Below are 13,123 nucleotides of genomic sequence, written 5' to 3'. Positions count from 1 at the left end.
AGTCGATGTGCTTTTCACGTTCATTTCTTTTACGCTATGTTAAATGTTAGATTTGTTTTTGAAAAACCTAAAGGAAACCGAAAATAAGTATAAATTATTCCTGAAAGTAGGTCAGAAATATTATGAATGGCTGAAGGTACTCACAATACTTAGCCTACACACAGGATATGTTGAATGGACCATCTGACTCAGCACATCACTTCCGCTCTGGTGGTCATCTTATACCATGTACTAAAATTCATATATCATATGAAAATCATACATTACAGCAAATGATTATGGTCATGTTAGCCTGCACATAAAGCAGGCATACTGACCTTTCTGTGACAAAGGATGAAGTTGTCTAATATACATATAGAGAGCATCTGTTCACAGTACCGTAACCAGACTTGAAAATTTTCACCCTGAAACAATAGCACCTGGTCCAATCTCTTCATCACCAGATTTAGTGAACATTGAATGAGATATACTATTGAAAACCTCTTGGTCTCTTGCCAAAAGAACTGCAGACCATCCAGAATTGTTGGACCACGCTGAACATATGCCCTACTCTCAGTCTGTCAATCAACCTCTATCAGAAATGTAGAGAACCGGAAAATCTTCTGCACCTATACATATACATATATACATATATATATATATATATATATATATATATATATATATATATATATATATATATATATACAGGGTGACAATTAAGTCTGGAACCTCCTTTTTAATTTTTTGAACCACAATAGAAAGAAATACCAAAGTTCACACGTGCTTACTGGTGATAGTAAAGCACACATCTGCCCAATTACCGACCAGATAATCCCTTTGGGGGACGGTCCACAAGGAGTCAGACAAAATTCTTAATTAGCAGCATAGGTCAAGTTTGGTATCAAATTAAAGGTCTTACTTAGCAGAGTACAATGCCGCAAACCGGACTTCAAAAGGTGGATTCATTCAGTAGTTATAGCTTATAGTAAAATTTGAATTTTAAAACAATTGAACAATGTAAATTATTAAGTATTACAAGTAAACACCAATTTTTAAGTACCTGTGATCAAAGTAAGTGTTCAAAATGTTCCCTTCCTATCATCTGACAATGTAGTAATCGAAGCCAGGAATCAATAATTATTACCAATAACATAACTACTGTTAGAATGTGAAAGTGGCAGATTGAGTCATACACAGCATCCACAGAAACTTAACGTTTGGGCAGGTATTATAGGAAATCAAATTATGGGCCCATTATTTATCAATGGTAATTTAAATGGTGACTCGTATCTAGCAATGCTCCAAAATGAGATAATTCCTGCACTACAAGCTGCTCTTGGTCGACAATTTCAAAGAATTTATTTCCAACAAGATGGCGCCCCACCACACTGCTCTCCTTGTTAGAGAATACTTGGATACAATATTCCTTCACAGATGGATTGGAAGACGTGGTGCAGTAGAGTGGCTTGCTCGTTCCCCTGATTTATTTCCGCTGGATTTTTTCTTTGGGGATACCTCAAAGATAAAGTTTATCGTACTAAGCCTCGAGATTTGGCGCACCTAAGAAATCTCATAGTCCAAGAAGCTCAACATGTTCCTCGTGACTACCTTTAAAATGCAGTGGATGGCTTTTACAACCGCCTAGGACATTGCCAGACGATGGGAGTGGAACGTTTTGAACACTTACTTTGATCACAGGTACTTAAAAATTGGTGTTTACTTGTAATACTTAATAATTTACATTGTTCAATTGTTTTAAAATTCAAATAGCTATAACTACTAAATGAATCCACCTTTTGAAGCCCGGTTTGCGGCTTTGTACTCTGCTAAGTAAGACCTTTAATTTTATACCAAACTCGACCTATGCTGCTATTTAAGAATTTTGTCTGACTCCTTGTGGACCGTCCCCCAAAGGGATTATCTGGTCGGTAATTGGGCAGATGTGTGCGTTACTATCACCAGTAAGCACGTGTGAGCTTTGGTATTTCTTTCTATTGTGGTTCAAAAATTAAAAAGGAGGTTCCAGACTTAATTGTCACCCTGTATATGTATATGTGCAGAAGATTTTCCGGTTCTCTACATTTCTGATAGAGGTTGATTGACAGACTGAGAGTAGGGCATATGTTCAGCGTGGTCCAACAATTCTGGATGGTCTGCAGTTCTTTTGGCAAGAGACCAAGAGGTTTTCAATAGTATATCTCATTCAATGTTCACTAAATCTGGTGATGAAGAGATTGGGACCAGGTGCTATTGTTTCAGGGTGAAAATTTTCAAGTCTGGTTACGGTACTGTGAACAGATGCTCTCTAATCAGAAATTTTCTGTGGTTGAGCACCAACAGATACAATGGAAAAGTGGAGTGGAAGGGTGAAAGTCGAGTGTTGCTTCAAGTAATAAACTTTATCGGGATCAGCACTGTTTCTCTCACTGAAGATGGTGTTTGGCACTTTTGGCAGCAATTTGGTGCATTATTGTTTTTGACTGATGTGAACACTTTAGAAGCAGGCATAGATTTTATTATTTTTACTTTTAATTCTGTTTGTCCTTCAATATGTTTAATTAGTTTGTGTTATAGTGGCAGAAGAATAGCTCAGTATCAAATTGATAATGCTGTGTGTAGTCATGATACAGCATAAAACATTTACACTTGCAATTTTCAAAGAAATATAGTTTTTAATTCAGAAACGTTATTATTTCTATGTAAGAACCCATATGTGTTAAAGACAGGGAAAAAAAGCTCACATCTTGGAAGATTCTCTTAATTTTTATCGTTAGTATAATTTTTTATGCTAGATGTTAGCTAATTTCCAAAGGGGTACTAATTTCCATAAGTATTTGTGCACCAACAGTGAGGGTTGTAGTGACATGTTGGTAAAATTGACATTTTACAGGTCTATTTTATTAAGAAATACCTTTTTGATGTTTTGAAAAAATAAATATGTAAGCTTAGCAATAATGTAATGTAATTAGATATAAGCATAGCCACAATCCAAAAAGCAGTTACTCATTTGCTAGTATATTGTTACCATGGATAGCACCTGCGTTAAGATATGGGTTGAGAAATTTTTAATTGATGTAAATTAAAACATAAGTGATAACACTGCTTTAGATTTATCACAAATATATCTTCACAAACATAATTCTGAAAGTAACTAAATTTCTAAATGATTACTACATACATAATATTCAGTATCCTTGAATTGAAATGCTGTCAAAACCAGATAATTATTCTAAAATCCAATATACTGTATTTAATATTTTATTTTCAATATTATATTTTTAACATAACTTTTTGTCACAAAAAAATCAATATTTTGTCTTGGAAAGTTTAAAACGGATTCAGTCAAAAGCATTTGTATCAATTTTTTTTTAAATTTAGTAAATGAAAATGACAGGTAAGTAACACCTCATTTTGGAGAACTGATGAAAACTTGGAAGTTATCTTAATGTTATGCAATAGTACAATTTGTGGGAGAAAGAAACTTAAAATAAACCAGAAAATGATTTTAAACGAAAATAAGGTTGTTGTTGAGCTATGAGATTGCTTCCTTGCAAATATAAATTAAGGTGCAGCAGTTTCATCATCACGTATGAACATGTACAATTGGTATCCAATGGCTCCAGCCAATGGGCTTCGACTGACTGGCTTTTTTGACATAAGTTCACATAACAGGTAGTATTACAGTAAGAATGATTATATTTATGCCTTGTACAGACACACAAAATTACAAGGTTCCACGTAGTACAGTACTTGTAGTCGCAGACAGTAAAGCAGATTGTAGTGTGTGTTACAGCCTGGGTGTTACAGCCACAAGAATGACTCGATAGCCAGCACCACAAGCAGTAGCTCCAGTACCCAGTTTTACTGTGACATTGACAGTCTACCCAGGTTCTATATAGTACAGTACTTGTTGTAGTCGCAGACAGTAAAGCAGATTGTAGTGTGTGTTACAGCCTGGGTCACCACAAGAATGACTCGATAGCCAGCACCACAAGCAATAGCTCCAGTACCCAGTTTTACTGTGACATTGACAGTCTACCCAGGTTCTATATAGTACAGTACTTGTTGTAGTCGCAGACAGTAAAGCAGATTGTAGTGTGTGTTACAGCCTGGGTCACCACAAGAATGACTCGATAGCCAGCACCACAAGCAGTAGCTCTAGTAGCCAGTTTTACTGTGACATCGACAGTCTACCCTCCTCTCCTCACAACTCTCTTGACAGGAAGGTACGATACTCATTTGTTTTTCTGACTTTGTCATTATAAACCTTAAATTTTAAAATAATGGAAAGTAAATTGCAAAGAAAGCAAGGGACTGATGGATGGAGGTAGCCCAGTAATAATAAATAGGGTGTGTTTAAAATAAACAAAATGAAAAAATCCTTTTGGAACAGGTGAAAATACTACCAGACCCTCAGCTGTTCCATAACTCTGTCTTGGAAAATTTTATACAGTGACATCACCATTATCGAACTTGTTGTTCTTTATGTAAGAGTGAAGCTTCAAGCAACATTTCAAGTCTATAGGTAGTTTTGTACTCAAAATATTGTGTAAAAAAAACAGAGAAATAAAATATTTTCACCTTCTTGAGTGGTAGGCTTTGCTAACACTCAGCCAATGAAAGTTTATGTGTTGTGTTTTTTCCTGAGTTGAATGAAGAAAAAAAGAAAATTAGGCACATATACATTTGAGCGTACCTTGAAAGTAATATTCATAGATAGGGAAACCTGTTTATCACTGTAGTTAAAAGATTTTAAATTGATATTTGTATATTGCAATTGGATTTGCAAATAAAGTGATGTTAGGTCGGAAATATGCATGTTTGCCACTGACGAGTGAATGTTTAGATCAAGTTACCTTTCCACTTAAAGGGTTAAAGAAAATTCCAAAAAAGCAATAGGTTTTAATTTGAACTAAAATATATATCTTTCTAGTCTAAATATTTCACAAAAATACTGTACAGTTTTATACAAAAACATCATATACTATTTTTTTTAAGGCTAATTTAATAATAGAAATAATTGATATAGTTAGTATTCACTATTATTTATTTGTATTAAACTCATCAGAAATAAAAGAAAATTAATAATATAGAAAAGTTAAATTTTGGAAACCATTTACTACAATAGTCGTTGTTGCAGGCATCTCCGTCCCAGATGTCATCATCATCAAGTAACTCATCGCTCCCATCTTTGGACGTGAGTGTGGCCAGCAGTGCTACCAACAACAGCTTGACAGTTAGTAGTGCCACCCGCAGTCCTGCCACCCGTCAGGTTACGCCGGATTTCTATATCATCAAGGTCACCTTGGAGACTGACCTCGTGGAGACAGATGGTGAGTGACTTAACCATTACAAGTTGTATGTCGGATCTCATCTGATATTGTAATATCCCCATTCCACTCATATGTCGGACAACATCCAATATCGACACATCAGTTTTCGTCCATTTGCAGCCGGTCTGTGATGTCTTCGATTGTTGCACAGAAATCTTAGAACTAATAGTAACAGCTGAACGTAAACAATAATCATCTGCTGTTGTTTTTGTTTTTATTAGTAAATGTGTTAACGTAATTTGGTGTCTTTGTCAACTTAATGTATCGTTATCATTCACTTTGTTTCTTTCTGATTCCGAGGTTATTGCCAAGTTAGAGAACGATGATGATTCATGTAATGAAGAAAGTGAACATAGTGGTTGAAAAATCGTCCTGCCAACATTGGAAAATATTTCACTTGGTGAAAGTGATGAAGGCTTAGACCCAATCTCAAATAATGGAGATGGTGGAGATGGATTTGACAACTGTTAGGCTTTTAATGATGGACCTGATTTCCCAGATTTCTTATGCTTTGATATATGGGTGTAAGGAACCTAATCGGAATAAACATGTAAGAATTTCAGACTTTCATTTGATTTTAACTGTTGAAATACTAATTAAAATTATTACTAAAGTTAATTTTTATGAAGAAGATAAAATAAATAAGCAGATCCCACTAAGGCCTAGATCTATCTGGTCCACTTAAAAAAAATGTATCCTTAGAAGAAATAATAGCTTCCTTAGGTGTTATCCTATACATGGTGCTGAACCCAAAGCCATCCATACAAGATTATTTTTCATCTGATTGGGTATTTCACCAACATTTTTTTGTAAATGTATTTTTGAGAGATATCATACCATGGAAAAATACAAAACTTTTTAGCGTGAGTATAATTTTCCGTATCTTGGAACAATAAATAGGCATTAAACACTTCAAATTATTAAATATACCAAATAAAGACAAGTTGAGAAGGCAGAAGTTGAAAGGTAGAACATTTCAAGTTCATGAGAACTTATTAAGTTCTAGTGCTTTCAATGTAAATAAATGTTTAGCCTCTGGAAACTCTGTGCCATTAATCAGCTTAACTTCTTGGCTATTTGAATACATGTATTCATAGAATATCTATTTTCGTAGTTGACACAGGAAGTCTAATAGGTAGATGGTCAGCAAGTTAAGCTAAACTCCAGAACAATATCAAGTAAACATATTGATTTATACAATAGGAGATGAAGTTGATCATATTTTAACAATGTATTGCCTTTCTTTAAGTGATCTGAAAATCTATGACAAGTAATGGAATGCTTACCTAAAGGAACAGTAAATATTACTCTATGAACAGACAATTTTTTGCAAAAAACCAAATGAAGAGTGAAAAAGTGATTGCTTTCATACATGATTTGATGCTGGAGCCAAGAAGAGAGAGCCAGAGAAAATAAAAGAGCAAAAATTTTGGTGATGTGGTAAAGCCTATAGATAATATAAAAGATTTTGACTAAGTGTTGAATGTTTACATACAGAATATACTCGTATAATTGCTTTATCCTGTTAAATAGAGTATTCTTCTTAAGATACTTAACCCTGGAAGCGTCAACCGACCCGTTTGGATCCCGTAACTCCCAAAGTACGATCGACCCCTAAAGGGTTGATTTGTATTTTACCGCTAAAGGCATTAGTACCTGTTAAAGACCTTTAAATTACACATTAATCGAAAGTCTATAAGTTTATTTTAATGATTAGAGGTCTTTAATTTTATTTTGTCTTTTTCCTAGTTTAAAATTTGTGTGGTTTTTTTCCAGATGTGATTTCGTTGTTAACCTCTGTGCAGCAGAAGAAATTGTTTTTTGTAAACGAATCATATTGTCCTTTGTTCAAAAGTTTGTTTATTTGAATTGAGTAACGTTTTATCATACAGTGTTAATCATATAATACTTGACTTCAGAATGGGTTATCCTTGTGTATTGAGTGACATTCATGACATTAAAATGGAGTCTGACATGACTGACTTTGATGAGTCTCATGTAGAAGTTTTGTATCTTGTTTTCTTTTTTTTTAATAAAAAAACCTATTTATGCTCTGTTATACATCAACTAACTTCATAAAACTGTAGAAAAAAACACATTAATTTGCACGAGAGTCAATTTTATTATCTTTATTTCATTGTGTTGCTTAGCAACTGAAAATGAGTATAAATTTGTCACTACTCTTTTCTCTATAAACATAAAAATTATTTACATTTTTATTTTTGAATTTCATAACACTGTTTTTTTTTTCACAACTAAATTTCCTACAATTTAGTTATTTCAGACTGTTTAAAAATGTTATATTTTATTATAATGCAAATAAATTAATATAATATATTTTTCACATGTCAAATACTAAATATAATATATGCTGTAGAAATAAATATATTTTTACTTTTACTTCAAAACTATGTAGCTTTATTCTCTGATTCTTAATAAGAAAAATGATACATAACACTTTATACATATAACTACATATAGGATTTTATACAAAATTTACAAAGAAACCCTGTAAAAACTACAAAAATTAGAGCACACTTTAGAAATTCTGATAGACGTTTCCAGGGTTAATGAAATGCTAAGGAGACAACAATTGAGATAGATTTCATATACTGTTATCATTTCAAAATAAAGGTTTGAAGTTAATAGTTTTACATATTATTTATAAAACGTGGTATAGAACTCATTAGGTGATTTTCATAATAACATGTGCTTTTTAAAATGTTGAAAACTCACAAACTTTAAATATTTCAAATTACTTAAATCGTTAAAAACATGGTGTTTAAAATCTGAGTTATTTTAAACATTTTTAGTTTTACATTGTATGGAATTATGATGTAGATAAAATATTGTTTGAATGTATATTTTATTGTATTTGACGCAATTAAACATTCAGTATTATAAAAAACAGAAAAGCTACATTTTAACGATGTCATTTTGAAAGTGATTTACGTTAATGTTATTGTGAACTATTGCTGTATAAAGTAAAATGAAGACTGATAGCAAGTTGTGTCTGCGCAGGTATCGTTTTGTATAAGAGTATAATGCTGAGCAACAACGAGCGGACGCCACAAGTGATTCGAAATGCCATGCTCAAGTTGGGACTAGAGGGGAATCCAGATAACTATACTCTGGCGCAGGTGCTGCCTGATAAAGGTAAGATCATGTCTCTGGACTAGGATGCGGAGAAAATATAATTAATATAAATATAACATAAATTTATATTATATTTATAATACATTATACATATTCTAAATCATTGTTGTAATTTTCTTTTAAGCTTGAGAAAAATGTTAAATTTTTTAGTTTCGGAGCCTAATAAAAAGGTTTGCCTGAGAAATACCAGAGATTTCTCTCAAGGCACTGCTGAAAAATACCAAGCCTGATTCAGCGATTTTATAACATTTGACTAAAACATCCATAATATAAAAACAGTTTTAGATAGGCTCTTAATTTTTTTTCTTTTCTGATAAATTGTTTAGTTAAAAAAATGCATCTACTGCTAATTTATTATATAAAAAAAACACACACAAATGGTACTTAGCAAAAAATGTTAGGTGTAAACTACTCTTTGTGTTAACTTAGGCGTTTACTTTTACTCGTAAGTCTAATCTAAAATCATGAGATTACTAAACACAGTTTATAAAATACACAGGCAATCATAGAGCTCTGAATAAGTGAACACTTAAATTTAAAAAAAGGAAAAAAAAACTGTAGTTGGAAGTAAAACTGTTATTTAGAATGGAAAATAATTAACTAATCCTATTTTTTAATGTAATTTAGTTTTTATTATTAAATCTAAAAATATTTACTTACAGTATATATTTTTCAGTTTCTCATAAGTAGTAGCCCTTTTGAAAAATTATTCTGTTGTAAAGCATAATACCAAATGAAAGATAAAATTGAACTAAATTCAAAAATAAAAAGTTTTGATTTATCTTTTAAAAGCTGTAAAAGTAATGTTTTTAGAAAACTGCATTTTAACTTTTTTATAACGTTTCACTAAATTTTAAAATAAACATCTAAGTTATCTTAAAAATGCTATAAAGGGTTTTTTCTTGCAATTTGGCTTGTTCTGATTGTTTATATAGTACCAACAAATTTATAATTTGTAAACTAATTACTGTGGTAGAATTTTTACTGTGAATATCCGTCATGTCGGCATTTTCATTAGCTTTTAAAACATCTGTATGTATGGACGTTGGAAACTAAAAGGGTTAAAATAAACTAATTTTTACTTCATTGATATGAAACAAAGATTACACCTGGCCAATTTTTTACTGATAAAAAATGTTGTTGGCTTTTCAAAATCCATTACTGGTGTGTATATACAGCAAAAAGTCTGTAGCTAGCTTAAATTTCTGCACTTGTCAACCTAGGTTTTTCCATCTTATGTGTCTTTCATTGGCGTTTGCACCTTTTTGTTGAATTTATTGCATGCGAAAATGAATGAAGGCTATTTTTAAATCCTAAACGAAGTATACTGTCATGAACTATAATCTATTATCATTCCTCTTTTACTTCATAAATTTTAATAGTTCTTATCCTCTGAGTATTTGGTAATGTTCATGATTTTATATTGCAAATTAATGAGATCTATCTTGGGAGGTTACTACAGTAAATCATATTAAATTTTAAAATAAATATTAATTCGTTGATATATTTGAAAGTCATTTATTTATAAATTTTTACTGTATGAGAAATTTGCTCTGCTGTCATATGTCTTCTGTTTTCAGAAATGGTATTGCCGTCTAATGCCAACGTCTACTATGCAGTGAACACTGCATTCAACCTCAATTTCATCTTGAGATCTAAACTTCGCCCGTTGGACAGCCCCTTATCACCTGCCAAGCCCGCACGACTCAAGAACGGCAAGAAGCTGACGTGATACAGCACAAGCGTTGCGCTGGCGTAGATCCAGCAAGCTACAGAGATGTGAAGCTATTCTGGAGAAAGTTCAGATGCCCCACACTGTCTTTTCCTGTGAAAGCTTTGTGTACTGTAGAGCCATAAATTGCCTTCTTGTTCTATTTGGAATCTCTTATCCTGCAACACGTCTTGTGTTGCAATATATATAATTTTTAGCGGTTTTCAAGTCATAAACCGTATTAATAGACAAAAGTTAGGACCATTTATTATTTTGTGATCAAGGTTATTTAATTCTATATAGCACTAATGAATATGATTCTACATGTTTTACATTGTTTGCAATTGCTATTGAAAAATGTGAGAAACAATTCAATGATGAGTACAATGGTTATATATGTAAACCAAAACCGTAATTATACTGCTTGTTAATACCAAGTGAAGAATTTCAAGTTCTCAAATTATTACATACATCAATAAAGTTATTTGGGATTTCCATCAATGTAAATCGAAGTATCAAATGCTTATTGTAGGAATCTAATGTTTAAAGATATTCTGTTATGAAGAGCAAAATCAATAGTTACCAATGTTCAAGACCAGAGTTATAACTTCCACAGTTATTAGGGTTACCCTTACCCAGTGTTGGATTTAGAATCCATGTATTGTAAATAACCTGGCCTTCACAGGAAAAGACAGTGTTATGTCTGCTACCTGCTCCCAGACAGGATCTCAAGACCTGCCCTAATGACCAAAGTTACAATTATTGATAGTATTAATGAGGTTGTTGTGTCAAGTAAGTGATAATGGTGAAAGACATGTTTTGTAATTTTAATTCAAGTGAACCTTCAACAAATTTGTGTGTTTGTGATTTAATTGTTAAGGTTTATTTATGTGGTTGCTGCTGAGATTTTGCTGTCAACACCAAGGGTGTAATTTATTGTATTTGGTTTTGTATATTTGTACCACTAATTAATTTTAAATATTTTTAAGCGATATTTAATGCTGATTTATGCTTTTGTGCACTATTTAACCCTTTGAAGTGTTATTTTTTGTATCTTTTCTAACTCTTTATATCATGTGGTACAGTTTTCCGAATATTGGTTAGTTGCTAATACTGATGCATTGCGGATTGCTGACGAGATATGTCAACCAGTTGCCAGTTACCTCCTAATGTTTGTAACAATACCTGGTAGAATGCAGAAGTGTATTTTCTATTTTCTAGGCAACTAAGTACTTTTAACAAACAATCTAAATTTAGCTTTCCTTTTTTTTTAAATTCAATAAATAATCCAACAGACAACACCAGCTTGTTCTAGTTGGTGTTAGTAATTTTCCATAGAAATACAAGAATATTTTAATAACATTTTATATTTTTTACAGTATTGAAATATAAGTGATATAATTAAACCAAAATAAACTTCACTTTAAGTGGTTTGGTGTTATGTACTTTACAGTTCAGTTGCTGTGCCATGATAAATAATTCAACCTCTTTGCCTCACCCTTAAAAAACTCATCTACGATGGTTTAAATCCAACATATTTTAAAATATTTAATCATTTTTGATATTTTAAAAGTTTGAGTTAAAATAATCTGGAGGATGTGAAGAGAACACAGTTTAGGTATACTGTGTTAATTTTTACACACATTGAAATAGTAATAATAGTTATTTATTTAATGTTTTGTGTTTTTAAGAATGATATATTGCTCTTTTACTACCTTTCAAATAATAAACCAAAGTCAATTCAAACGCAACTTTAACAAAACTGCATAGCAGTCTGCTAATTTGTATTCAAAACTGTCACTGTTTACAAATGGCTGATCCAACACTATGTTTTTAAGCAGCTTAGAAGAATATCACTTTCATAGTAATAAGCGATTGTTTCTTCCAAACCAGATACAGAAGGAATGCAAATAGAACAGTCAATGAATCAGTTTTAAAATTCACTTTCAAATATCAATTAGTACATAATCACACGTTTAACGTAAAATTGGCAGACATATGTTGTAACACATCAAAGGGTTAAATATAGTTACATTCAGATTTATAGTACCTACTTTAAACTATCATTAGGCATTTTTAGAAATATGAAATTTGTATACATGTTTGTATTTTAAGGAATATTTCCACACACTGAAAATTAATTCATATCATTAACTCACAATGGACCAACTTATAAAAAATATATATTTTAAATATTAGGTTAGGTTTTTTACTACAAATTTCAAACGTGATTCAAACGTTAAATCTGAAGTCTGCAAAAAAAAAGAAAAAGTCAAGCACGTCTTTTAATAAAATGCATTTTGGGAAGCCTATAAGTATATATTAATCATCCTTCACATTGGTAATCATCACAGTATACACATCAATAGAAGATGTAACAATTCCAAGTCCCATCCTTAGGCCCAGTTTACAATGAATGGATAAATTACATTGGATAGTGTGTGACACACAATATCACAACAGGACTGCAATAGGACGTGTCCAGTCAAGAACAGATTGCTTGTGATTTCGCTATAAATTTCAGCTTAGGTCAGTCATCGTAGTGTTTTCAATATAGAAACCTACGAAATCAAAAGTACTTTCAAAAAGAACATTTATTGTTATTCTTAACCTGGTTTACCAATACTGTTTTAAATAAAAAAAATTAAGGTTGTGGGACATCTCAACAAACTAGCTCTGAATGAGAAATCTCTCCCCCCACCCCAATCATCAGCATGCAAAGTAGGCATCAAACAAACATTTGCCATCTTTATACGTTACATCTTTATAACACTACATTTTAAGTATTGGGATCTACCCTCTTCTTCAATTGTTAATAAAACCCATATAAATGGGAAAACTAAGAATTGTGACAATGGTTTGGCACTCAAAAATCATTTCAAATTGTTATTAAAAAACATCAAGCAGTAGTGTATTAAATGTTCGGAAAACAGAGAACTGT

The 13,123-nt window shown here is 31.9% G+C and overlaps 1 protein-coding gene across 2 annotated transcripts in view; it reads left to right on the top strand.

Annotated features, from left to right (window-relative positions):
- LOC124364679 (ral guanine nucleotide dissociation stimulator-like 1) overlaps positions 1-11,613 on the top strand; it is a 78,294-nt gene extending 66,681 nt beyond the window's left edge. The window contains exons 12-15 of one of the 2 annotated variants that reach the window (XM_046820345.1): positions 4,091-4,208; positions 5,123-5,315; positions 8,337-8,471; positions 10,052-11,613. In XM_046820345.1, the coding sequence (XP_046676301.1) occupies positions 4,091-4,208; positions 5,123-5,315; positions 8,337-8,471; positions 10,052-10,203 (598 nt within the window). In that variant the 3' untranslated portion in view covers positions 10,204-11,613. Of the gene's footprint in view, positions 1-4,078; positions 4,209-5,122; positions 5,316-8,336; positions 8,472-10,051 lie in introns of both variants that reach the window. The other variant, XM_046820344.1, reaches the window with a different exon arrangement.
- Positions 11,614-13,123: the final 1,510 nt, after the last annotated feature.

Source organism: Homalodisca vitripennis, chromosome 6 (assembly GCF_021130785.1).
Source record: "Homalodisca vitripennis isolate AUS2020 chromosome 6, UT_GWSS_2.1, whole genome shotgun sequence".
In the NCBI taxonomy this organism is placed as follows: Eukaryota; Metazoa; Arthropoda; class Insecta; order Hemiptera; family Cicadellidae; genus Homalodisca; species Homalodisca vitripennis.
This window is presented reverse-complemented; position numbering and strand designations above follow the sequence as displayed.